General features: G+C 44.6%; 1 protein-coding gene across 1 annotated transcript; it reads right to left on the bottom strand.

Annotated features, from left to right (window-relative positions):
• Nucleotides 1–23,127: 23,127 nt before the first annotated feature.
• Nucleotides 23,128–25,585, bottom strand: LOC115150293 (protein BTG2-like). The gene is made up of 2 exons (XM_029693418.1): nucleotides 25,122–25,585; nucleotides 23,128–24,671 (listed from the first exon to the last, which is right to left on the bottom strand). The coding sequence occupies exons 1-2, from the start codon at nucleotides 25,267–25,269 to the stop codon at nucleotides 24,319–24,321; spliced, it is 501 nt and encodes a 166-aa protein (XP_029549278.1). The 5' UTR covers nucleotides 25,270–25,585; the 3' UTR covers nucleotides 23,128–24,318.
• Nucleotides 25,586–25,932: the final 347 nt, after the last annotated feature.

The following is a 25,932-nucleotide window of genomic DNA, read 5'->3' as shown; positions in this document are numbered from 1 at the left end:
TGGACACCCCTTCAAATTAGTGGATTTGGCTATTTCAGCCCGTTGCTGACAGGTGTATAAAATCAATCGCACAGCCATAGAATCTCCATAGGCAAACATAGAATGGCCTTATTGAACAGCTCAGTGACTTTCAATGCGTCACCGTCATAGGATGCTACCTTTCCAACAAGTACGTTTGTTAAATTTCTACCCAGCTAGAGCTGCCCCAGTCAACTGTAAGTGCTGGTATTGCGAAGTGGAAACATCTAGGAGCAATAAAGGCTCAGTCGCGCAAGTGGTAGGCCACACAAGCTCACAGAACAGGATCGCAGAGTGCTGAAGCGGTTGCAACACTCCCTACCGAATTCCAAACTACCTCCAGAAGCAACTTCAGTACAGCTTGGGCTAGGCCCCTTAGTTCCAGTGAAGGGTAATCTTAATGCTACAGCATACAATGGCATTGTAGACGATTATGTGCTTCCAACTGTGGCAACAGTTTGGTGAAGGCCCTTTCCTGTTTCACCATGACAATGCCCCCGTGCACAAAGCAAGGTCCATACAGAAATGGTTTGTTGAGATCGGTGTGGAAGAACTTGACTAGCCTGCACAGTGTCCTGACCTCAACCCCATTGAACACCTTTGGGATGAATTGGAACGCCGAATGCGAGCCAGGCCTAATCGCCCAACATCAGTCCCCGACCTCACTAATGCTCTTGTGGTTGAATGTAAGCAAATCCCCGCAGCAATGTTCCAACTTCTAGTGGAAAGCCTTCCCAGAAGAGTGGAGGCTGTTATAGCAGCAAAGGGGGGACCAACTCCATATTAATGCCCATGATTTTGGAAGGAGATGTTCGACGATCAGGTGTCCACATACTTTTCGTCATGTAGTGTAAGAAACAGTGTCACATTCTTGTCAGGTTGCCCCCAAACCCATGTAGTTAGTGGGCATTCACAGGTAACTTAAGATGCCGTTTCCTACGATAGAATGCCCTAACAAAGTTAGATAAAGGAGGGTGAAGAAGAAAAAGAGAGAGAGAGAGAGAGAGAGAGAGAGAGAAAGAAGGAGTGGGAGCGGGAGAGGGAGAAAGATGTTTAACGCCTCCAATCTATGTCCCAACCATGGACCGAATCAAACGACAAACTGACTAGAATTATCAAATGAGCACATACATACTGCACTACATAATTACCATTTGTGTTTACTTTTCAAGCTGTGTGTTCAGTTGTCATCTGAATAAATAGTAGACAGTTTTAACAACTCTCTCTCTCACACTCACACACACACACACACACCACCCCTTTGACTCTGTCAGGTGTGTTGCAGACAGAGAGCCCCCACTGACGTCACTCCTGTCTGTCTCTCTGTAGCAACCAAGAGTACAACATCACAACTATTCTCAACAGTTACTGTACCTTGTACTTCAGGAAAAATGCAGGCAAACGTAAGCCACCATGGTCAGTTGCTGCATGTCAATCTACAAACTCGGCACCTGCCAACAGAGATACTGCAACAGTATTTATTGTATTTATGAGCCAATTTTACAATCCAGCAGGTCAAATTGACAGGGCATTTTAGACAGGGAACATGTTGTTGTGCTGACATAACCACTATTATATGAGCAACATGTTCACGGCAAATATTACGTAATACATTATTGTGTCACTGTACCACTCTAAACCACCTGTCTACCTCCCAAGGGCCAAAGCAGATCTTGTGTCAGGGAAGCTGAATTTTCCTGGATCGTTACCATAGTTAGCTTAGCGTACTGCTAGCTTATCTGGGTCTCATTTACAGTGTGCTTTGCCTGTGAATTCCTAAAACACAGGAGTGGCTGCTTCAGATAGTCTTGATTGGGTCACACAGAGAACAATGAGGAGAGTGTGTTATGTGATGTCGTGTTATGTGTGTCCTATGTGAGACGTGACCTAAGATGAAGTAGAATGATCTATGTAGGATGTGCGCATGTACAGTACCAGTCAAAAGATTGGACACACCTAGTCATTCCAGGGTTTTTCTTTCTTTTTATATTTGAGATTCTTCAAAGTAGCCACCCTTTGCCTTGATAACAGCTTTGCACACTCTTGGCACTTTTGACTACTACTGTATGTCTCCTTTCCTACAATCTATAGATCAAGGGAGAAATGTGAACCATTGGGGGGGTGTGTATGTATGCGTTTGTGTCATACATATATCATACATATGATAGGTCTGAATTGGGGTGGAATCCACACTTACAGTCCTAAAGACTCCCTGCCATATCTATGTCCCCCTGTTTTACCCTCGTCTCCAGGGAGACAGAAGTGTGGCCCCCTCACTAATCCCACTCTGTGATGTCACTAAAGTTTACATGTTGAGCCTGACACCCACAGCCCGTTTCCACACATCACCTCACCTCCCATTATATCCTCCTTATATCCTCCTTCACACCTACTTTATGATTCAACTGAGTCTTACTGTGAGCACACACACACACACACAACCGACACAAGACACAGACAGACACAACTGTGTCCACTAACAGAGACAAACACACAGCTCAGTAAATTCTCACATACATACATAGGTCTACTCTACTCAAACACAATCCTGAGGGAAACATCAGAGAGACAGAAACAGACATAAACTCTGGCTAATAAACAACCCCGTCTAAACACCTACATTTGTTTACAGACTCAATGAAATGATATCCCTCTTCGCACCATCTTAATGATTAAATGAGGACCATTTCACTCACTGTTCTGTTCGCACCCACACATATCCTGTCTTTCTCTCCCATACATACATAAATGCCCCCTTCACCCACACACGCAACACACAATCAATATGCTGTAAATAATAAGGTAGAGATCAACTATTAGAAGTCTCTGTTTATCCACATTTTATTTCAGTTTTGGTGTGTATATTCTAGTATGTGTTGCATTTTGTATCTGAAATCAGATATTCGGATTAGCTACAAATTTGACTGTTATAAAAGTAAACATAATTAAAGAAAACAGTAGTACTTTGATGGTTAGCCATTTACTTTGTAACCCCAGAGGATCAGACCAAAATAACAGCATCAGGCAAACTTTTGGAAACTTCCACTCTAACACGTCTATAATCAATAGGACTCCACCAAAGGAATAAATGACACTGATTCCACTCCTCTGTTTCTCAGCTCAACTCCCCCCCAGTCAAAGCGGCCTAATCCACCCCGGGCACTTGTTGCTGCATGAAAAGTTGTGTCGACCTCACAGGCCTCTGTAATAGTAATAGGATTGTCGGAGGGCTGGGGTCACTGAGCTGAAATAGGCCTTTTTCTGATGTTTAGTGCTGGATGGATGGGGGCGGTGGGCACAGGACGAGGTGGGGATGGGACAGATGGTGCTATGGCTACTGTGAGAGGGGGAGCCTAGGATAGAGAGAGGGAGACTGGAGTAGAGCCGGAGAACGAGGCATGCCTTTTTTTTATTGTTCCTCTCATCTCCCCCGGCTTTCACAAACACCAGATGCCCCTTTCCTGAAAAGCCCAGCAAAGCGATGCCAATTGTCCCACTCACGTGCTGCAAGGGGTCCGGTGCCCCTCGGCTTACGTCCCTCACCCCTCCTGGGTCAGCAGGGTGAGATGAAAGGGGGAACAGGGATGGGCGAGGGAGGGGGTACCCCAACCTTCTTTTCACCTTTTAGAGGCCTGCATTCAGCTCTTTCTCCCTCTCTCTGCTGCTGGGTTTAAAGGGGCACAGAAGAGGAGGGTGAAAAGGCCAGGCGACACTGAGGGTGTGTTCTCATTGACGAGAATTAAAGAGAATTTCGAGAGATTCTAGAGAGGTATTGATTCTCGAGAGACATTACTGTAATGTAAACTAGCGTATTTCTTACGTCTCGAACGCAAACTCCGGAGGTCGCGAACAACACTCGTCCGACAGTTGCTCCCCTCTAAGCAGGGCAGGTTAAACAGAATTGTCTCATTGAGCCCAACATTCATACAATACAAATACTAATAGCAGAGCAATGTTTTTGAAACAGTGTGGACATTTTCATTATATTTTATTGAGTTTTCACCTGAAATTACAGTAACAGCCTGTTACATTCTGAAATTGTTGGCGCAGCTTTAAAAAAGGGAAGCTCAACTGTTTCCCCCAGCGCGTTTTGTGAAGATGAGAGCACAGAGAGTTAGAATTAGTGGGATACAGTGGTGAAAAAGAAAGGAAACAAGAGAAATAAGGAGGTGGTGAAATCCAAGCCTAGCGTAGACATGTTTTTAGTCGGAGTGAGGGTTTTGGAATCAAGGGAGTTATCTCTGGGGTGGCAAATGAAGTAAACTGCTCAAGGTAACTGAAGAAATAGATGGAGTGGTTGGTGAACATTGATTGAACTGGTTGTATGGTGGATGGAGTAAATAAATGACATTCATCCATACTGTTGTTCTTTGATGAAGAGTCTCTCCCTTCTCATGTTGAGTTAGGATTCATGAGATACCCTGTAAGAGCTTTTGTGCACAAGCCCCTTCAGTGTTAAACATTTGGTAATATGTCAAGTGTATGCAGACAGGAAAAGTATCGTATGCCAGCAGAGGTGAAATGCTGCATTTGTGGCAGCGAACAGGTGGCCAAATTCCTGGAGTGCCCTGTTAGGGTGAAGAAGACAGAGGTAGCAAGAGTAAGGGTTGTCCAGAGTGCCTCCTAGGCAGTTCAGAGGCAGTGAGAAGAGTGGAAGGAGCGACCACCAGTGAAGGTTTCAAACCAACCGAGGGATCATGATATTACAGTGGCTTGCGAAAGTATTCACCCCCTTGGCATTTTTCCTATTTTGTTGCCTTACAACCTGGAATTAAAATTGTTTTTTTGGGGGGGGGGGTTGTATCATTTGATTTACACAACATGCCTACCACTTTGAAGATGCAAAATATTTTTTCTTGTAAAACAAACAAGAAATAACACAAAAAAACAGAACACTTGAGCATGCATAACTATTCGCCCCCCCTCCCAAAGTCAATACTTTGTAGAGCCACCTTTTGCAGCAATTACAGCTGCAAGTCTTTTGGGAAATGTCTCTATAAGCTTGGCACATCTAGCCAATGGGATTTTTGCCCATTCTTCAAGGCAAAACTGCTCCAGCTCCTTAAAGTTGGATGGGTTCTGCAGGTGTACAGCAATCTTTAAGCCATACCACAGATACTCGATTGGATTGAGGTCTGGACTTTGACTAGGCCATTCCAAGACATTTAAATGTTTCCCCTTAAACCTCTCGAGTGTTGCTTTAGCAGTATGCTTAGGGTCACTGTCCTGCTGGAAGGTGAACCTCCGTCCCATTCTCAAATCTCTAGAAGACTGAAACAGGTTTCCCCTCAAGAATTTCCCTGTATTTAGCACCATCCATCATTCCTTCAATTCTGACCAGTTTCCCAATTCCTGCCAATGAAAAACATACCCACAGCATGATGCTGCCACCACTATGCTTCACTGTGGGGATGGTATTCTCAGGGTGATGAGAGGTGTTGGGTTTGCGCCAGACAGCGTTTTCCTTGATGGCCAAAAAGCTCAATTTTAGTCCCATCTGACCTCCCACATGCATTTTGGCGAACACCAAACTTGTATGCTTATTTTTTTCTTTAAGCAATGCCTTTTTTTCTGGCCACTCTTCCGTAAAGCCCAGCTGTGGAATGTACGGCTTAAAGTGGTCCAATGGACAGATACTCCAGTCTCCGCTGTGGAGCTTTGCAGCTCCTTCAGGGTTATCTTTGGTCTCTTTGTTGCCTCTCTGATGAATGCCCTCCTTGCCTGGTCTGTGAGTTTTGGTGGGCGGCCCTCTCTTGGCAGGTTTGTTGTGGTGTTATATTCTTTCCATTTTTTAATAATGGATTTAAATGGTGCTCTGTAGGATTTCAAAGTATTGGATATTTTTTAATAACCCAACCCTGATGTGTACTTCTGCACAACTTTGTCCCTGACCTGTTTGGAGAGCTCCTTGGTCTTCATGGTGCTGCTTGCTTGGTGGTGCCCCTTGCATAGTGGTGTTGCAGACTCTGGGGCCTTTCAAAACAGGTGTATATATACAGTTGAAGTCGGAAGTTTACATTGCCAAATACATTTAAACTGAGTTTTTCACAATTCCTGACATTTAATCCTAGTACAAATTCCCTGTCTTAGGTCAGTTACGATCACCACTTTATTTTAAGAATGTGAAATGTCCGAATAATAGTAGAGAGAATGATTTATTTCAGCTTTTATTTCTTTCATCACATTCCCAGTGGGTCAGAAGTTTACATACACTCAATTAGTATTTGGTAGCATTGCCTTTAAATTGTTTAACTTGGGTCAAATGTTTCAGGTAGCCTTCCACAAGCTTCCCACAATAAGTTGAGTGAATTTTGGCCCATTCCTCCTGACAGAGCTGATGTAACTGAGTCAGGTTTGTCGGCCTCTTTGCTCGCAACTGCTTTTTCAGTTCTTCCCACACATGTTCTATAGGATTGAGGTCAGGGCTTTGAGATGGCCACTCCAATACCTTGACTTTGTTGTCCTTAAGCCATTTTGTCACAACTTTGGAAGTATGCTTGGGGTCATTGTCCATTTGGAAGACCCATTTGCGACCAAGCTTTAACTTCCTGACTGATGTCTTTAATATATCCACATAATTGTCCTTCCTCGTGATGCCATCTATTTTGTGAAGTGCACCTGTCCCTCCTGCAGCAAAGCACCCCCACAACATGATGCTGCCACCCCCGTGCTTCACTGTTAGGATGGTGTTCTTCGGCTTAAAAAGCCTCCCCCTTTTTCCTCCAAACATAACGATGGCCATTATGGCCAAACAGTTCTATTTTTGTTTCATCAGACCAGAGGACGTTTCCCCAAAAAGTATGATCTTTGTCCCCATGAGCAGTTGCGAACCGTAGTCTGGCTTTTTTAATGGCGCTTTTGGAGCAGTGGCTTCTTCCTTGCTGAGCGGCCTTTCAAGTTATGTCGATATAGGACCCGTTTTACTGTGGATATAGATACTTTTGTACCTGTTTCCTCCAGCATCTTCACAAGGTCCTTTGCTGTTGTTCTGGGATTGATTTGCATTTTTTGCACCAAAGTACGTTCATCTCTAGGAAACAGAATGCGTCTCCTTCCTGAGCGGTATGACGGCTGCATGGTCCCATGGTGTTTATACTTGCATACTATTGTTTGTACTGATGAACCTTGTGCCTTCAAGCATTTGGAAATTGCTCCCAAGGATGATCCAGACTTGTGGAGGTCTACAATCTTTTATGAGGTCTTGGCTGATTTCTTTTGATTTTCCCATGATGTCAAGCAAAGAGGCACTGAGTTTGAAGGTAGGCCTTTAAATACATCCACATGTACACCTCCAATTGACTCAAATGATGTCAATTAGCCTATCAGAAGCTTCTAAAGCCACAACATTTTCTAGAATTTTCCGAAACTGTTTAAAGGCACAGTCAACTTAGTGTATGTAAACTTCTGACCCACTGGAATTGTGATACAGTGAATCATAAGTGAAATAATCTGTCTGTAAACAATTGTTGGAAAAATGACTTGTGTCATGCACAAAGTAGATGTCCTAACCAACTTGCCAAAACTATAGTTTGTTAACAAGAAATTTGTGGAGTGGTTGAAAAACGAGTTTTAATGACTCCAACCTAACTTCCAACTTCAACTGTACTGAGATCATGTGACAAATCATGTGACACTTAGATTGCACACAGGTGGACTTTATTTAACTAATTGTGTGCCTTCTGTAAGTAATTGGTTGCACCAGATCTTATGTAGGGACTTCATATCAAAGGGGGTCAATACATACAGTATGGACGCACCACTTTTCTGGTTTTTATTTTCTTAAACATTTTTGAAACAAGTGATTTTTTTTTTTCACTTCACCAATTTGGACTATTTTGTGTCTGTCCATTACATGAAATCCAAATAAAAATCAATTTAAATTACAGGTTGTAATGCAAAAAAATAGGAAAAAATTTACCAAGGGGGATGTAGTGAACACGATGGGAGACAGAGAGCTCGTTTCAAGCATAGGGCGCAGGGGCAGGCAGGGGGCAGGCAGAAGGTCATACACAGGGGGTCCAAAAAGGCAATAGTACAAGCAGGTAAAAGGCTAGTAACGTCATCCGGGAGATCAGGCAATAGGTTGATAACAGGAAATCCGATAGGCTAAAGTACAGGCAGGGAATAGGCAAAAGGTGTCGTTAGTTTTTTCCTGCCTCACTATCATACACGGGAGGATTAAATTACGGGAAAAACAGCGCTCCGAATATAAGTGTGTCACAAAACAAACAATACCTCACAATGATGGGGTGCAAATAACTGAACTAAATAGTGTGTGATAATGACATACAGGTGTGTGAACAGGTGATCAGAATTCAGGTGATTGGGATGTGGAGAGTGAGCTGCGTTCAGGGGATTTATGTGTTTGAGAGTGTGAGCTGGAAAGTGGGCTGGAAAGTGAGCTGCGTTCACAGGATCTACATGTTTAAGAGTGTGAGTTGGAAGCAGCACGTTACAGGGGAGGAATACTTTTGCAAGGCACTGTCCATATTAAAAAGGTGGACTTTTTTATCATTTATTGCAATGGTCATAAGCTGTACAGCAAAAGCAGAGAAGAAGTTGGAGAAAATTGGGATCATTGGTGTGTGGCTGAACGTTTTCGTGATTTCACAGCCGAGGCCTTTCACAGCCGAGGAATCCTGTCAACGACTGTTCTGCCCTAGCAGGCCCCTGAGCCTGTGTAGGGATGTATTTTGGATTGGACTGATTGGTTTTGTTTGTTGATATTTTTGTATTATGTTTGATGTATTTTTTTTTTCCTTTTCCCGCAATAGATGTTTTATTTTATTGCTCAATAGCCTGTCCAGTTGGCGGGGGTAGTGCATTAAACCCGTTAAACTCCACCAAAGAAGAAGAAGAATTGTTTTACCCCGCTTGGCTGCTCTGAGCTATCTACCAGATGTCGGAGGCGCAGGCGAGGAAGATGGCGGATGACAAGAAAAAATGAAGAAGAAAGAAGAGGTTCAAACCCAAACCGACATCTGCGAAATACAACCCGAGTACTTTCTCCTTTGAGTCAAGAACAGGAGAGAAAATTACATGTTACGCTCCTTATAACCCTGAACAGTCGACGGATAATGAATTTGAAATTGAATGCAACTGAAGTGAAGAGGAAGAACCCGCGTCGTCAGGTGAGGTGAAGGCTTCCGAACCTTACCCCAATAATCAGGAAAATGCCAGAGATGACTCTGGTCCAGTGGGAGTACAATTCTTGGAGAAAGTAGATCCATCCGTTTGTGGTATCAGGCTGGGCAGGGAAGGAGTTGGGTTCTGTCAATTTGGTCAAAGCATCCAGAGGTGAACTGTGTGTCTGCTGCCCAGAGGGAGAGGGTCCTGCTTTGCTCTCTGGGAGCAGTGTGCCGCTGAAAGGAGTTATAACTGGGGTGGTGTCGAGTGTTGGGGTGGATCAACTGAAGTTGGGGATCCGCAGTGTCTGTGATGCACGCCGTTTGGCGCAGCGCAGACCCGGTGGTGAATATGAGACTGAGGAGACCCATTCTGTCCTGAGTTTTGATGCAGAGTGTTTGCCGGATAAAGTCATGCTAGGGTATATAAGTTATCCTGTGAGAGCTTTTGATCCGAACCCACTGTAGTGTTTCAGGTGCCAAGTTTATGGTCATATTGCAGCAGTATGCAGGAGGGAGATTCTGAGGTGTGCGAAATGTGAAGGACGGCATGGGACAAAGTGTGTAGTTTTGGTGGAAAAAGTGGAGTGTTTCAATTGTGAGGGAGGTCATGTTGCTGGCGATCAGAAATGACCTGTGCACGTGTTAAATAAATAAAATACATTTTAAAAAGTGTTGAATTTTCCAGGGTGAGAGCAGTGCAGAAAGTGTCATATGCTGAGGCAGTGAGGAAAGTAGAGGATGATGGGCAAAGGGTGAGGGAGCCTGAGAGGATCCCTGTGATTAGTAGACCAGTACAGTGAGTCCAACAATTTGTGCTTTAGTAAGGTTGGCTTCTTGTTCTTTATTGCTATTGTCATTAATTGTATAGCACAGATGGAAAGGAAATCCCAGAAGATTGAACTGGTAGTAGGTGATGGCCTGGTGTAGGATATGTTAGTGCCACAGAAAACCATAAGAACCATCATCCAGGCAAGAAGCATGCTCCAAGAAGCTAATAAACTCACCACAGAAATGATCAATGTTTTCAGTTGCAATTTTGCATTTACAGTACCAGTCAAAAGTTTGGACACATCTACTCATTCCAGGGTTTTTCTTAATTTTTCATTATTTTCTACATTGTAGAAAACTAGTGAAGACATCAAAACTATGAAATAACACATTTGGAATTATGTAGTAACCAAAAAAGGTGTTAAACAAATCAAAATATATTTTATATTTGAGATTCTTCAAAGTAGCCACCCTTTGCCTTGATAACAGCTTTGCACACTCTTGGCATTCACTCAACCAGCTTCACCTGGAATGCTTTTCCAACAGACTTGAAGTAGTTCCCACATATGCTGAGCACTTGTTGGCTGCTTTTCCTTCACTCTGCGGTCCAACTCATCCCAATTGGGCTGAGGTCAGGTGATTGTGGGGGCCAGGTCATCTGTTGCAGCACTCCATCACTCTCCTTCTTGGTCAAATAGCCCTTACACAGCCTGGAGGTGTGTTGGGTCATTGTCCTGTTGAAAAACAAATGATAGTCCCACTATCATGTATGAAGGTAAGACCCAGATGCAGACCACATCAAATAAACAATAGTTTAATAATTCAACAGGGGGTGGAACCTGGAGGACAGGCTGGCCGACGATCCAATCAGGGTGCAGAACGCCTTCCAGAACCGGGACGAGAACTGAGGGCCACGGTAAGAGATCATGTCCACGGGCAGTCCATGGATCCGGAAGAAGTGCTGCACCAGGAGCTGGTCCATCTCCTTGGCAGAGGGTAACTTGGGGAGAGGAATGAAGTGGGCCTTGGAAAAGCGATCCACCACAGTCAGGATGGCGGTATTGCCATCAGACGGGGGGATACCCGTGGCAAAGTCCAGGGAGATGTGAGACCAGGAGCGATGAGGGACGGGCAGAGGTTGGAGGAGGCCAGCCGGAGCTTGTCGAGTGGTCTTGTTCCGTGTACAGACCGTGCAGGCGGGGACAAAGGCGGCAACGTCTGGAACCATGTTAGGCCACCAAAAGCGTTGTTGCACAAAGGCTAGGTCCCCCGGGAGCCCAGGTGGCAGGCAAGCTTGGAGAAACGGGCCCACTCCAGGACTGCGGCGTGGACAGCGTCAGGCACAAACATCCGGTTATCTGGGCCCTGCCTACCAGACCTGTTTCCCGATATCCCAGCTGAGTGCCATCGCCAGGCACGAGGTGGGAAGGATGGGGCTCCGGGGTGGTAGCCGTGGGGTTATAACGGCGAGACAGGGCATCCGGCTTGATGTTCTTGGACCCCAGCCGGTAGGAGAGAGAAAAGTTGAACCGGGTAAACAGCAGGGCCCATCTCGCCTGCCTGGAGTTGATGCGCTTGGCGGTGCGGAGATACTCCAGGTTTTTGTGGTCGATCCACACAATGAACGGATGTTCCGCCCCTTTCAGCCAGTGCCTGCATTCCTCCAATGCCATCTTCACCACGAGAAGCTCCCGATTCCCCACATCGTAGTTCCTCTCTATGGCGGTGAGGCGGTGGGAGAAGAAGGCGCAGGGATGCAGCTTAAGGTCCAGGGCAGAACATTGGGACTGAACAGCCCCCACTCCGACATCCGAAGTATCGGCCTCCACCACGAACTGACGGGAAGTGTCTGGATGAACCAGGATCGGAGGCATGGTGAATTGGTGTTTAAGGTCCCGGAACGCCTGGTCAGCGGCCGTGGACCATGTGAACGGAACCTTGTTAGAGGTGAGGGCATACAGGGGAGAGGCCAGGCTGCTGTAACCCCGGATAAAGCGTTGGGAAAAGTTGGTAAACCCCAGGAAATGTTTGCGGCTGCACCCTGGACGCAGGCTGAGGCCAATCCCACACCACTTTCACCTTCTCGGGATCCATCTTGACGCTCCCAGCAGAGATGATGTAGCCCAGAAAGGGAATGGTGGAGCAATGGAACTTGCACTTTTCCGCCTTAACGAACAACTGGTTCTCCAGAAGGCGCTGGAGAACCGGACATGGAGCATGTGTTATTGGGGGGAGCGGGAGTAGATGAGGATGTCATCAACGTAGACGAAGACGAACTGGTTCAGCATGTCGCGGAGAACATCATTCACCAGAACCTGAAACACGACCGGTTGGTGAGGCCAAAGGGCATGACCAGATATTCGTAGTGGACACTGACCATGTTGAAGGCGGTCTTCCACTCGTCCCCCTCTCGTATCCGTACCAGGTGATTCGTAGATCCAGCTTGGAGAACACAGTGGCCCCCTGGAGTGGCTCGAACGCAGAGGAAATTAGTGGTAGCAGATAACGTTCTTAACAGTGATGTCATTGAGTCCCCGGTTGTCAATGCACAGGCGCAAGGTCTGCGACAGCGGGAGGGGAAGAGGGACGGATAAAGCCAGTAGCTAGGGAGTCCCCAATGTAGTCCTCCATAGCCTTGGTTTCAGTTTCCGACAGCGAATACAGACGCCCCCGGGGCAGCGTGGTGCTAGAAAGAAGGTCAATCCTGCAGTCATAGAGGCGGAAGGGAAGTGGCCCGGGACTTGCTGAACACCTCCCGGAGTTCCTGGTACCCCGTGGGAATGGCGGAGAGATCCGGAACCACCTCTGAGGACCCAGGAAGACATCCCGGGCAGATTGCGCCGACTTCAGACAATGGGCGTGGCAGAACGGACTCCAGCCCATGATGGCACCCGTAGACCAGTTGATGAGTGGGTTGTGTCGCTGGAGCCAGGAGAATCCCAAAACCATGGGAATCTGGGGGGACTTGATGAGCAGGAACTGAATGGTCTCGCTGTGATTCCCTGACACACGTAGGTTGATGGAAGTGGTGTTATGGGTGACCCGACCTATAGAGTGCCCGTCCAATGCTCTAACATCCATGGGAATAGAGAGGGGCTGAGTGGGGATGTTCAGCTCGGAAGCCAGTGTGGCGTCCAAAAAGCTCTTTATCTGCCCCAGAGTGAATGAGGACTGGTTTGGACTGGTTTCCCCACAGCAGAATGACATGAAAAGGGGTGCACGTAAGGGAAGCAGAAAAGTTCCCCATATGGCCCACCAGAGTACTCGCTCCTACCAGTGAGCCTGATCTTTTACTGGATACGAGGACACAAAATGACCAAAAGTCCCGCAATACAGACAGCTCCTTATGCTGATCCGATGTTGCCATTCCACTGGCGACAGCCCATCCCTGCCTAGTTGCATGGGCTCGGGAAAAAGTGACTCGGCCCTCCTCTGTGATTCTCAAAGAAGTTCAGGAATTATCGGGTGCTCTCAGCCACGGGACCACTGGGGACTTGACTCGGAGGGGAGGTGGAATCCCTGGACGTGTGAGTGAAATCGAATTTCCTCTCCATTCATCATTCCCGCAATCGCCCATCGATGCGTATGGTAAAAGCGATGAGGGAGTCAAAATCTGTGGGTAACTCCCGAGCCGCAAGCTCGTCCTTAACCTCCTTCGAGACGCTGTGCAGGAACATGTTGAACAGGGCTTCCGGGTTACATGCACTCTCTGCTACCAAAGCACAGAAATCCACTGCATAGTTGGCTACAGTGCGGGCATCCTGTCGGAGCAAGATTAGCTTCCGGGCAGCTTCTCTCCAGGAGAACGGGGCATAAAAAATCTTCCTCACCCCTCCAGGCTCACGCGTATGGCTGGCTTCTGTTCCCATACGGCAGTAGTCCAGGTGAGAGCCCTTCCAGACATCAGTGTGACGAGGTAGGCTATTTTGGAGCAATCCGAGGGGAAGGAGTAGGGCTGAAGCTCGAAAATGAGGGTACACTGAGCTAAAAAAATGCCAGACAGGTGCTCGGGTCTCCATTAAAGTGTTCCGGAGGAGGTAACTGGGGCTCCTGAGAAGGTGGAGTGGCCGGTGGGGTGGCGCTGCTAACCGGCGAGTTGCTGAGGGGCGGTGGAGTTACCACCGAGGCAGGCTGACCCCCAGACGACCCGCGGAATTGCTCCAGCAGCATGTCCATGCCCGGTCATGGAGCTCAGTCAACGTTTGGACCCCATCCAATTCCTCGTGCCTACCAATGGAGGCTCCTTGGGAGGAGATGGTGTTGTGCAGTTGGTCCGGATCTGCTGGGTCAGTCATGGCCAGTTAGTACTATCAGGTATGAAGGTAAGACCCAGATGCAGACCACATCGAATAAACAATAGTTTAATAATTCAACAGGGGCAGGCGATAGACAGGTCAAGGCAGGAAGGGGGTCAGTAAACCAGAGGTGGGGCAACGGTACAGGACGGCGGGCAGGCTCAGGGTCAGGGTAAGGCAGAGGTCGGTAATCCAGAGGGGAGCAAAGGTACAGGTTGGCAGGCAGGCTCATGGGCAGGCAGAGTGGTCAGGTAGGCGAGCTCAGAGTCAGTACAGGCAAGGGTCAAAACCAGGAGGGGGAGAAAAGAGAAACTGGAAAAAGCAGGAGCTGAGACACAAAACGCTGGTTGACTTGAACAAACAAGACGAACTGGCAACAGACAAACAGAGAACACAGGTATAAATACACAGGGGATAATGGGGAAGATGGGTGACACCTGGAGGGGTGTGGAGACAATCACAAAGACAAGTGAAACAGATCAGGGTGTGACATCCACTAAGCGCAAACCAGATGGGATGGCGTATCGCTGCAGAATGCTGTGGTAGCCATGCTGGTTAACTGTGCCTTGAATTCTAAATAAATCACTGACAGTGTCACCAGCAAAGTACCCCCACACCACCACACCTCCTCCTTTATGCTTCACGTTGGAGACTACACATGTGGAGATCGTCCATTCACCTACTCTGCCTCTCAAAAAGACATGGCGGTTGGAACCAAAAATCTCAAATTTGGACTCATCAGACCAAAGGACAGATTTCCACCAGTCTAATGTAAATTGCTCGAGTTTCTTGGCCCAAGCAAGTCTCTTCTTCTTATTGGTGTCCGTTAGTAGTGGTTTTGTTACAGCAATTCGACCATGAAGGCCTGATTCACGCAGTGTCCTCTGAACAGTTGATGTTGAGATGTGTCTGTTACTTGAACTCTGTGAAGCATTTATTTGGCCTGCAATTTCTGAGGCTGGTAACTCTATTGAACATATCCTCTGCAGCAGAGGTAACTCTGGATTTTCCTTCCTGTGGCGGTCCTCATGAGAGCCAGTTTCATCATAGCGCTTGATGGTTGTTGCGACTGCACTTGAAGAATAGTTCAAAGTTCTTGAAATGTTCCACATTGACTGACCTTCATGTCTTAAAGTAATGATGGACTGTCATTTCTTTTTGCTTATTTGAGCTGTTCTTGCCATAATATGGACTTGGTCTTTTACCAAATAAGGCTATCTTCTGTATACCACCCCTACTACTGATTGGCTCAAATGCATTAAGAAGGAAAGAAATTCCACAAATTAACTTTTAACAGCTGTTAATTGAAATGCATTCCAGGTGACTACCTCAAGTAACTGGTTGAGAGAATGCCAAGAGTGTGCAAAGGGTGTTATCAAGGCAAAGGGTGGCTACTTTGAAGAATCTAAAATAGGAAAAATATTTAGATTTGTTTAATAGTTTTTTGGTTGCTACATGGTTCCATATGTTATTTAATAGCTTTGATGTCTTCACTATTATTCTACAATGTAGAAAACAGTACAAAATAAAGAAAAACCATTGAATGAGAAGGTATGTCCAAACTTTTGACTGGTACTGTACCTCATATGACTTCCATGATATTGATAAAATGAAGCCTGGTTTGTTCTAAGGTAACTTTGCTGAAACTGTACTTTTATATTCGTTTGAGAAGGGTAAACGTTCATGTTTGATATGCTTACATTACTAGCTAGCTGTGTTAATGTCTTGCTAGCTACAGTGGGTAGAACAAGTATTTGATACACTGCCGATTTTGCAGGTTTTCCTACTTACAAAGCATGTAGAGGTCTGTAATTTTTATCATAGGTAGACTTGAACTGTGAGAGACGGAATCTAAAACAAAAATCCAGAAAATCACATTATATGATTTTTAAGTAATTAATTTGCATTTTATTGCATGACATAAGTATTTGATCACCTACCAACCAGTAAGAATTCCGGCTCTCACAGACCTGTTAGTTTTTCTTTAAGAAGCCCTCCTGTTCTCCACTCATTACCTGTATTAACTGCACCTGTTTGAACTCGTTACCTGTATAAAAGACACCTGTCCACACACTCAATCAAACAGTCTCCAACCTCTCCACAATGGCCAAGACCAGAGAGCTGAGTAAGGACATCAGGGATAAAATTGTAGACCTGCACAAGGCTGGGATGGGCTACAGGACAATAGGCAAGCAGCTTGGTGAGAAGGCAACAACTGTTGGCGCAATTATTAGAAAATGGAAGAAGTTCAAGATGACGGTCAATCACCCTCGGTCTGGGGCTCCATGCAAGATCTCACCTCGTGGGGCATCAATGATCATGAGGAAGGTGAGGGATCAGCCCAGAACTACACGGCAGGACCTGGTCAATGACCTGAAGAGAGCTGGGACCACAGTCTCAAAGAAAACCATTATTAACACACTACGCCGTCATGGATTAAAATCCTGCAGCGCACGCAAGGTCCCCCTGATCAAGCCAGCGCATGTCCAGGCCCGTCTGAAGTTTGCCAATGACCATCTGGATGATCCAGAGGAGGAATGGGAGATAGTCATGTGGTCTGATGAGACAAAAATAGAGCTTTTTGGTCTAAACTCCACTCGCCGTGTTTGGAGGAAGAAGAAGGATGAGTACAACCCCAAGAACACCATCCCAACCGTGAAGCATGGAGGTGGAAACATCATTCTTTGGGGATGCTTTTCTGCAAAGGGGACAAGACGACTGCACCGTATTGAGGGGAGGATGGATGGGGCCATGTATCGCGAGATCTTGGCCAACAACCTCCTTCCCTCAGTAAGAGCATTGAAGATGGGTCGGGGCTGGGTCTTCCAGCATGACAACGACCCGAAACACACATCCAGGGCAACTAAGGAGTGGCTTCGTAAGAAGCATCTCAAGGTCCTGGAGTGGCCTAGCCAGTCTCCAGACCTGAACCCAATAGAAAATCTTTGGAGGGAGCTGAAAGTCCGTATTGCCCAGCGACAGCCCCGAAACCTGAAGGATCTGGAGAAGGTCTGTATGGAGGAGTGGGCCAAAATCCCTGCTGCAGTGTGTGCAAGCCTGGTCAAGAACTACAGGAAACGTATGATCTCTGTAATTGTTTCTGTACCAAATATTAAGTTCTGCTTTTCTGATGTATCAAATACATATGTCATGCAATAAAATGCTAATTAATTACTTAAAAATCATACAATGTGATTTTCTGGATTTTTGTTTTAGATTCCGTCTCTCACAGTTGAAGTGTACCTATGATAAAAATGACAGACCTCTACATGCTTTGTAAGTAGGATAACCTGCAAAATCGGCAGTGTATCAAATACTTGTTATCCCCACTGTAGCTACATTTAATGTGTGTTTGAATGAGAAAATAATCCCTTGATTGTCTACACATGCATGTGAATTGTTGCAATATTCAAGAGTGTAGTATGGTTTGGTTGCATTATTCAAGAATGTAGCTAATATATTTACAGGAAAAGTTGATCGCAATAATTAGCAAGCTTACTGGCTAGTCAGCGGCTAAGTTACTGGCCACTGGGATACTGATATTTGCAGTGCATTCAGAAACTATTCAGACCCCTTGACTTTTTCCACATTTGTTACCTTGCAGCCTTATTCTAAAATGGATTAAATTGTTTTTGTTCCCTCATCAATCTACACACAATACCCCATAATGACAAAGCAAAAACTGGTTTTTAGAAATATTTGCAAATTTACTAAAAATAAACAACTGAAATATCACATTTACATAAGTATTCTGACCCTTGACTCAGTACTTTGTTGAAGCACCTTTTGCAGAGATTACAGCCTCGATTCTTCTTCGGTATGACTCTACAAGCTTGGCACACCTGTATTTTGGGAGTTTTCCCATTCTTCTCTGCAGATCCTCTCAAGCTCTGTTAGGTTGGATGGGGAGTACGCTACATAGCTATTTTCAGGTCTCTCCAGAGATTTTAGATTGGGTTCAATTCTGGGCTCTGGCTGGGCCACTCAAGGACATTCAGAGACTTGTCCCAAGCCACTCCTGCATTGTCTTGGCTGTGTGCTTAGGGTTGTTGTCCTGTTGGAAGGTGAACCTTTGCCCCAGTCTGAGGTCCTCAGTCCTCTGGAGCAGATTTTCATCAAGGATCTCTCTGTACTTCGCTCCGTTCATCTTTCTCTCGATCCTGATTAGTCTCCCAGTGCCTGCTGCCGAAAAACATTCCCACAGCATGATTCTGCCACCACCATGCTTCATCGTAGGGATGGTTCCTGGTTTCCTCCAGATGTGACGCTTGACATTCAGGCCAAAGAGTTCAATCTTGGTTTCATCTGACCAGATAATCCTGTTTCTCATGGTCTGAGAGTCCTTTAGATGCCTCTCTTTTAAATGTTTGTCAATGAGAAAAGAGAGCAATAGTAATGCTGTCTTTTTGTAGCCACTAACTACACCATGATTCGTTGAACAATGCCTATGGGAAAATGTTTTTGGGGATAAATGCCGAAAATAAGGTTGGTGGTAAACGCAGGCTTAGGAGATCTTATAGGTTTTGTTATATGAGATCAGCTTCATCAGCTAATGTCACTTTTTGTGAATTTTGAAGCATTAATGTCATAAAAAAAACACATAAAGGCTTCATAATTCATAAAGGTCATGTTAACTGACTGATATTATCTCATAGAACAAAATGTATAAGATCTCCTAAAGGTCTGTATTATCCTCAGACCTTATATTCTGCGTTTATTCCAAAACCCTATTCTTTCCCCATTCATTTTCCCCAAAGGAATGGCTGAACGAACCAAAGGTAAATCCTTTCTGTTTTTTAGGACAAGCTGGAGAGCTCTATAGCCCCTGAGTGCCCCTCAGGGACTTTCAGGGGGATTCTTATGGAAAAAATTAACCCACTGCAGGGTGTCTCCGTATGTGTGTGTGTGGTGTGTTAGACGTGTTAGACGTGTTAGACATGCGACTAGAGAAGCCACATTGCATTTGTGGAAACCAAGACTGTTTTCAGGACAGGCCTTGTTGTAGCTAGATATTTTTTATAAGTTGCGTCAGGGAGCATTTAAGCCTTAACCTAATTTTCCTAACCTGAAATGTTAATTATCTTAACCTGCTGCTTAAGTTCTCTTAACCTGCTATGAAGTCACTTCTGCTAGTCAAAACCGTCAGACCTGACCTGAGAACAATTTTGGTTTCTACTAATGCGATACAGCACTGGAGAAGGTCACAACAATAGAGCACTGCTCCTCTGATACCTTCCTGTGCCATCGGTGTGTGTGAATGTGTGTGTATTCTGTGTGCTGTGTTCGCAATCACTTACTAAAACATGTCCCTGAGTATATTCCCTACCGGTTGGAATTCATTGTGTTGTAAGACTCACATTGTTAAATAAACACGCTGCAGAATATATACACTGAACAAAAATAGAATCGCAACATGTAAAGTGTTGGTTCCATGTTTCATGAGCTGAAATAAAAGATCACAGAAATGTTCCATACGCACAAAAAGCTTATTTAGATTTATTTTAAATTGCACAAATTTGTTTACATCCCTGTGACCATTTTTTCTTTGCAAAATAATCCATCCACCTGATAGGTGTGGCATATCAAGAATCTTTTTAAACAGCATGATCATTACACAGGTGGCCCTTGTGCTGGGGACAATGAAAGGCCCTTCTAAAATGTGCAGTTTTGTCACACAACACAATGCCACAGATGTCTAAATGTTTGAGGGAGTGTGCAATTGGCAAGCTGACTGCAGGAATGTCCACCAGAGCTGTTGCCAGAGAATTTAATGTTAATTTCTCTACCATAAGCCACCTCCAACATTGTTTTAGAGAATTTGGCAGTGGGTCCAACCAGCCTCACAACCGCAGACCACGTGCAACCACGCCAGCCTAGGACCTCTACATCCAGCTTCTTCACCTGCGGGATCGTCTGAGACCAGCCACACGGACAGCTGAGGAAACTGTGGGTGTGCACGACCGAAGAATGTCTGCGCAAACTGTCAGAAATCGTCTCAGGGAAGCTTATCAGCGTGCTCGTCGTCCTCACCAGGGTCTTGACCTGACTGCAGTTCGGCATCAGAACCGACTTCAGTGGGCAAATGCTCACCTTCGATGGCCACTGGTACGCTGGAGAAATATGCTCTTCACGGATGAATCCCGGTTTCAACTGTACCGGGCAGATGGCAGAAAGCATGAATGGCGTTGTGTGGGCGAGCAGTTTGCAAATGTCAATGTTGTAAACAGAGTGCCCCATGGTGGCAGTGGGGTTATGGTATTGGCAGGCATAAGCTATGGACAATGAACACAATTGCACTTTATCGATGGCACGTTGAATGCACAGATATAACTTGAGAATATCCTGAGGCCCTATACTATTCATCCGCTGCCATCACTTCAGCATGATAATGCACGGGCTCATATCGCAAGGATCTGTACGCAATTCCTGGAAGCTGAAAATGTCCCAGTTCTTCCAAGGCCTGCATACTCACCAGACATGACACAGATTGAGCATGTTTGGGATGCTCTGGATCGACGTGTATGACAGCGTGTTCCAGTTCCCGCAACTTCACACAGCCATTAACGAGGAGTGGGACAACATTCCACAGGCCACAATTGACAGCATGATAAACTCTATGCGAAGGAGATGTGTTGCACTGCATGAGGAAAATGGTGGTTACACTAGATACCGACTGGTTTTCTGATCCATGCCCCTACCTTTTCTTTACGTATCTGTGACCAACAGATGCATATGTCTATTCCCAGTCATGATAAATTAATAAATTAGGGCCTAAGGAATTTATTTCAGTTGACTGATTTCCTTATATGAGTAACTCAGTAACATTGTTGAAATTGTTGCATGTTGAGTTTATATTTTTGTTCAGTGTAACTGTTGATGTTTTTCAGGTCAGGTCAGCTTGACTCTAAATGTATTTTATTAAAAAGTGTGACCAAGAAGAAGCTATAGGGAACCAGACACAAACACACCCTCATATTCCTTTTGGTTTCTTTTTTAAATACATGTTTTATTGTTGAGTCTTGTTGGTTAACAGGCACATACACAGCAAATATAGTAGTTCATAGTATAGTAGCATTCATAATGATAGCGTGGTTTTAGAAAGGAGAAACAGCTAGAGATGTCCTCAGGTTTGTACTCTTAACTCAGTGACATTGGCACACAGAGGCAGATCTGACTCTATCGCAATGTCAATGACATCAGCATGTTTGCAAATGCTAGTGTCAACATCCTCTTCTATATACGCATATTACCCATTGACAGAGAAGTATATTAATATGCAGAAAATTTGAGAAATAAATAAATAAATAATAATTAAAGAATGAGGTTAAATTGAGAACTCTTGGTTTATATTTTTGTATTTACCCCCACACACAAATCAAATCTTTTGTCACATGCTTCGTAAACAACAGGTTGAGACTAACAGCGAAATGCGTACTTGGCCCTACCCAACAATACAGAGAGAATTTTTTGGGAAATATAATAATAATAAAAGTTAAATACACAACAGGTAGCTTGGACAATGCATAGGGTACCAGTACCAAGTCGATGTGCAGGGGTACGAACTAATTGAGGTAGATACTGTATGTAGTTATAACTATGAATAACTGTGACTAGGCAACTGGATAGATAACAGTAGCAGCAGCGTGTAACGAGCCAAAAAAAGTTTGTGCAAGAAGGGTCAATCCAGATTGCTAAATAGTATATTTGGTTGACTAGTTAACGGTCTTATAGGCCATCATTGTAAATAATCATTTGTTCTTAACTGACTTGCCTAGTTAAAGGTTAAATAAAATAACTTATGGCTTGGGGGTAGAAGCTGTTCGGGGTCCTGTCAAGTCAACCAACCTGAGGGCATCTTAGCAGACTAAACTCCACAGTGAAGGAAGTTTCAAATACAACCAACAGTTTGCTCCTTGCTGTTGCTCTAAGATGGCAACTCAGCACAAATGTGCGTGTGCCTATTGAATTATTGAATCTCAACATGGAAAGTCAGTGGATGTATTTGATTAACTTTTATTGAAATAGTATGAATGTCAGCAAACAAAGGCAGGCAACTACAGAGGACAAAGGTGGGCGTTTCATAATATAAATGTTAAGTATTGATCTTGGGCGAATCGTTGCTAGACTCCACAAAGCCTGGTCTCGTCCCCAAGTCGTCAGTGAAGTTCATAAAACTTCCTTCACCATGGAGTGGAGTTTAGTCTGCTAAGGGCACTTAGGCTAGTCATACCTAAAACACATCACTGTCTGTAGGTCTAGTGGGTGGGTTGAATTATTTCCAACAGCGTTTGACCTGCTGTCTGTTAAGGCTCAAGCAGAGTAGGCCTGGAAGGTAGGATTGCTGAATCAAGACACCTGCTTACTAACAAATGTGTAAGTTCACACAAACACCATCTTTGAAAGGTTTATTTGCAGGAAAGACTGCAAACACTTGCAGGGAGGAGGGTGGGTTTACTAAATGTAACTTCACACATTCTCCCAGGACAGAACTGATACAACAGGACAGTGTACCTGCTGATAGGTCCTCCCTCTTTTGTGGCTGGTGTAGGGCATGTCAAGACACGTGTGCCCTTAGTGACAAGCCAAACCAGCTCTGAGGCACAGACAAGCCTGATCCTGAGAGAGTGAACGCATGAATGAGTGACAGTGCACCATTCATATAAACCCTGCATATAGATAAATAGATCAGATTGGTCCAATGCAAACATGGAGTCGGGATAGGAGCTATGGACAACAATTATCCAATCCTGTCAGATCTACTCATGGGTTTCAAGAGTAGAGGCTGGGGGCATTTATGTAGAATATGGCATAAGTGGAGTTCAGATTCTCTCAAGTTACAACAGGAAGAGATTACTTAGAATGGTCTACCAGTGAAAGGATAAACTATAATGCAAATTGAACAGACCACAGCAAGAGAATCTGAATTCATAAAGGTTTATTGTAATAAAATTGACAAACTGTACAAGTATCTAGATATGCACATCTTTTTTTAAATGTACATTAAATGCATACTGTGCTTCAAATAGCTTAAACTCTACATCTTTCCCGTCTAGAACAGTAAACAATGGTGAGCTGCTCAACAGCTCGGTAGGGAGAGTACACTACAGAGGGCTGAGAGCATCACGCTACCTGGCAGTGATAGACGTTAATATGACGCCAACCAACCACCTCACAGCTTATACACAAAGGCAAACTACCCAGGGGAGAATAACAGGGAACACTTGTCAAAGTGACAGATTCACATAGGAAAAACATTCACAATAGTGATCAATATTAAAACCAACCACTTTTTGAACATGTTGAAAGTAAAGCTATTTTAGATTAAAAAGTCAAATCTTTCTCAACTAGGATCCAAGAGGATTGAAATTAGTTGACTATTTGTTGAGAGATTTAGCCAAACTCCAGTTGCTCTGAATACTCTGACTATTGCACAAAAGGAGCCAAGATATAAAGTTTGGCAGCAATATTCAACGCAAAGGGATTTGGGCAGACATTGTCATGTTAAGGTAGTATAACCTGTTAGAGGCAGCTCTTTTTCAACTAGGATGTCAGACGTTGTCTTGAGTCTTTGATTTCAGGGCACAGGTAGGTTAAAAGAGGCCCTGTAAGATTACAAACCAGCAGTACACCAAATTACACTGAAACATATTTTTAAAAAGTTCATCTTGGAAATGTATGGGTACCTGAACAAATACTTAACTCTCCAGTTATGATTGCTTTAGTATACATTTGTGAGAAGTGGCAATGGTGTGAAGTACTTTTACTATTGCACCATGAGATACTAACATCAGAATCCCAGAATCGTTTTGTTTACACTTTGAGTCCTGGCTTGATTGTAGTGTGCCAAGACCACAAGACAGAAGCACACTACATACTGAGTCTCTGCAGTGCAAAAAAGAGCCAATGGGCTGGTAGTCAAACAATATACAAAAAAAAGCTAACCCAACAGAAACACTACAACAAATACCCAGTGCTTTAAGAAAACTCACATTTAAAAAAAAGGGGTAAATGCTGCGAAATGTAAGTAGAAAAATAATCACTGTGGGTGGTCGACGGGCTTCACACTGACGCTGTTCACGTAGCCAGTCGAGGTAATGCCTGGTTCCGCACTAACTCGAGACAGTCATCAGGTAGTTCTTCGGGGGGCTAGTGCGGCCACCGATCAGAAATTGATTCTTGCAGTTTTGAGTGGGGTCGGGGCTTGGTGCTGCTGCTGGCGCTGGGGCCGCTGCTTCATAGAGGACACATATGGAGCCATCCTCACCGATGCGGTAAGAGACCTCAAAGGGGTCCACCCAGAGGGTCAGCTCCCGGGGAAGGAGGGCGAAGAGCTGATCGCTAGTAAGTCCGATCCGACCAGCAGCCCTGCCAATAATTGGGTCCATTTCATGGTTCATTCGGATGCAGCGGTAGCCAGAGCCCTTCTGTGGTCTGTCTGGGAACCAGTGGTTCTGGTAGTGCTCTGTGAAGAGAGAATGATCAGAATGAAGGCACGAAACTAGAAGAGTCAACTTGTTGCTTTGAAAACAAAGCACCAGCTAATGAATTTGGGCCTACTACAATCATCTCGAGACATTATGCTAAATTAAGCTAACAAGGAAGCTTGCTAACGAATTTGCTGACTTGCAAAATTATTTAAAAAATGTGTCGAATTACATGTTCGTTGTCTCCCCCCAGCATTACCTGATAAATATATATATATTTGAGATACTTTTGCTGACTAACGTCGATCAGATTAGAAAAGTAGCTCGATTTGACTGTCAGTTGGAACAGACAAAGCCAAGACTAGCTAACGTTAGCTAGGCTACCGTTAGTCAACTAACTAGCCAAAACACTATGCAGCCATTTCGACAACAACTAGTTCGTAACCAAACGTTTAAAAAAAAATTACAGGAAAAGCTAACCAAATTACCTGATAATGACTGTTGAAGACAATCTCTGAAATCATGAAGTTGGTGTTCACTCAGGAAGCCTCTTGTTCTCAATAACCTGGAAACAAACGTCGCAGCGGCCGTTACTTCGGGGCCCATTTCCCCTCTAGATGAGTATCCTTGGTTCATCTTGCCAGCAAAATTTTTATTTCAGCTCGTAGGAAATAAAATAAGAGTTTGACAGTAATGCAGTGTGAAACCGAGGTAACGTTAGCTAGCTATAGCGGAAGTAGCTATGCGAGTCCTGGACGAATCCTTCAGCAAAAATGAATCTTCAAGTCAGAAGCAGTGATATCAAAGCAACAAGTTGGCTCTAGCCAAAGTAACAATCAGAATTATTTATCCAAAATATTTGTTCGATTGGAAGTGGCGTTTGATGTTATTTTTCGCTCAAGTGCCACTTCCAAGTTGTCTGTGCTCGCACTACAGCTTGTGGTTTCTTTTTTATCAAGGGACAGAATATGTGATGTCACTTAATTGCAAGTTTTGAGTGATTGGCATTTTAACCAATGAAATTCACAGAAAAACCATACACAGCGCTCCCCGTGCGATGTGATTGGTTCACATCGTGGAAAACCGAGGTGGGTGTAAAATGCAAATGAGGTTCCGTCCATCACCAAATATAGAAATTGACGTCTAACCTGCTCTAAAGTATTCGTGACGACTGTGCAACAAAAAACACAAGCTACTTACCGTAAATTTCAAGCGAGAAAATGTGGTTTTCTACTACATTAACAAGCGTATTCAACAACTATTGACATCGGCTCAAAGAGTTATTGTTTACAGATATAC

Source organism: Salmo trutta, chromosome 16, assembly GCF_901001165.1.
Source record: "Salmo trutta chromosome 16, fSalTru1.1, whole genome shotgun sequence".
Lineage (NCBI taxonomy): Eukaryota > Metazoa > Chordata > Actinopteri > Salmoniformes > Salmonidae > Salmo > Salmo trutta.
Note: the sequence above shows the minus strand (reverse complement) of the source record. Positions and strands in the feature narration are given on the sequence as shown.

Excerpts from the sequence above, each read along its gene's own strand:
- LOC115150293 (XM_029693418.1), bottom strand. The coding sequence starts at position 25,269 with ATGAACCAAGGATACTCATCTAGAGGGGAAATGGGCCCCGAAGTAACG. Across the intron at positions 24,672-25,121 it reads TCTTCAACAGTCATTATCAG|AGCACTACCAGAACCACTGG; the intron begins GTAATTTGGTTA and ends CTCTCTTCACAG.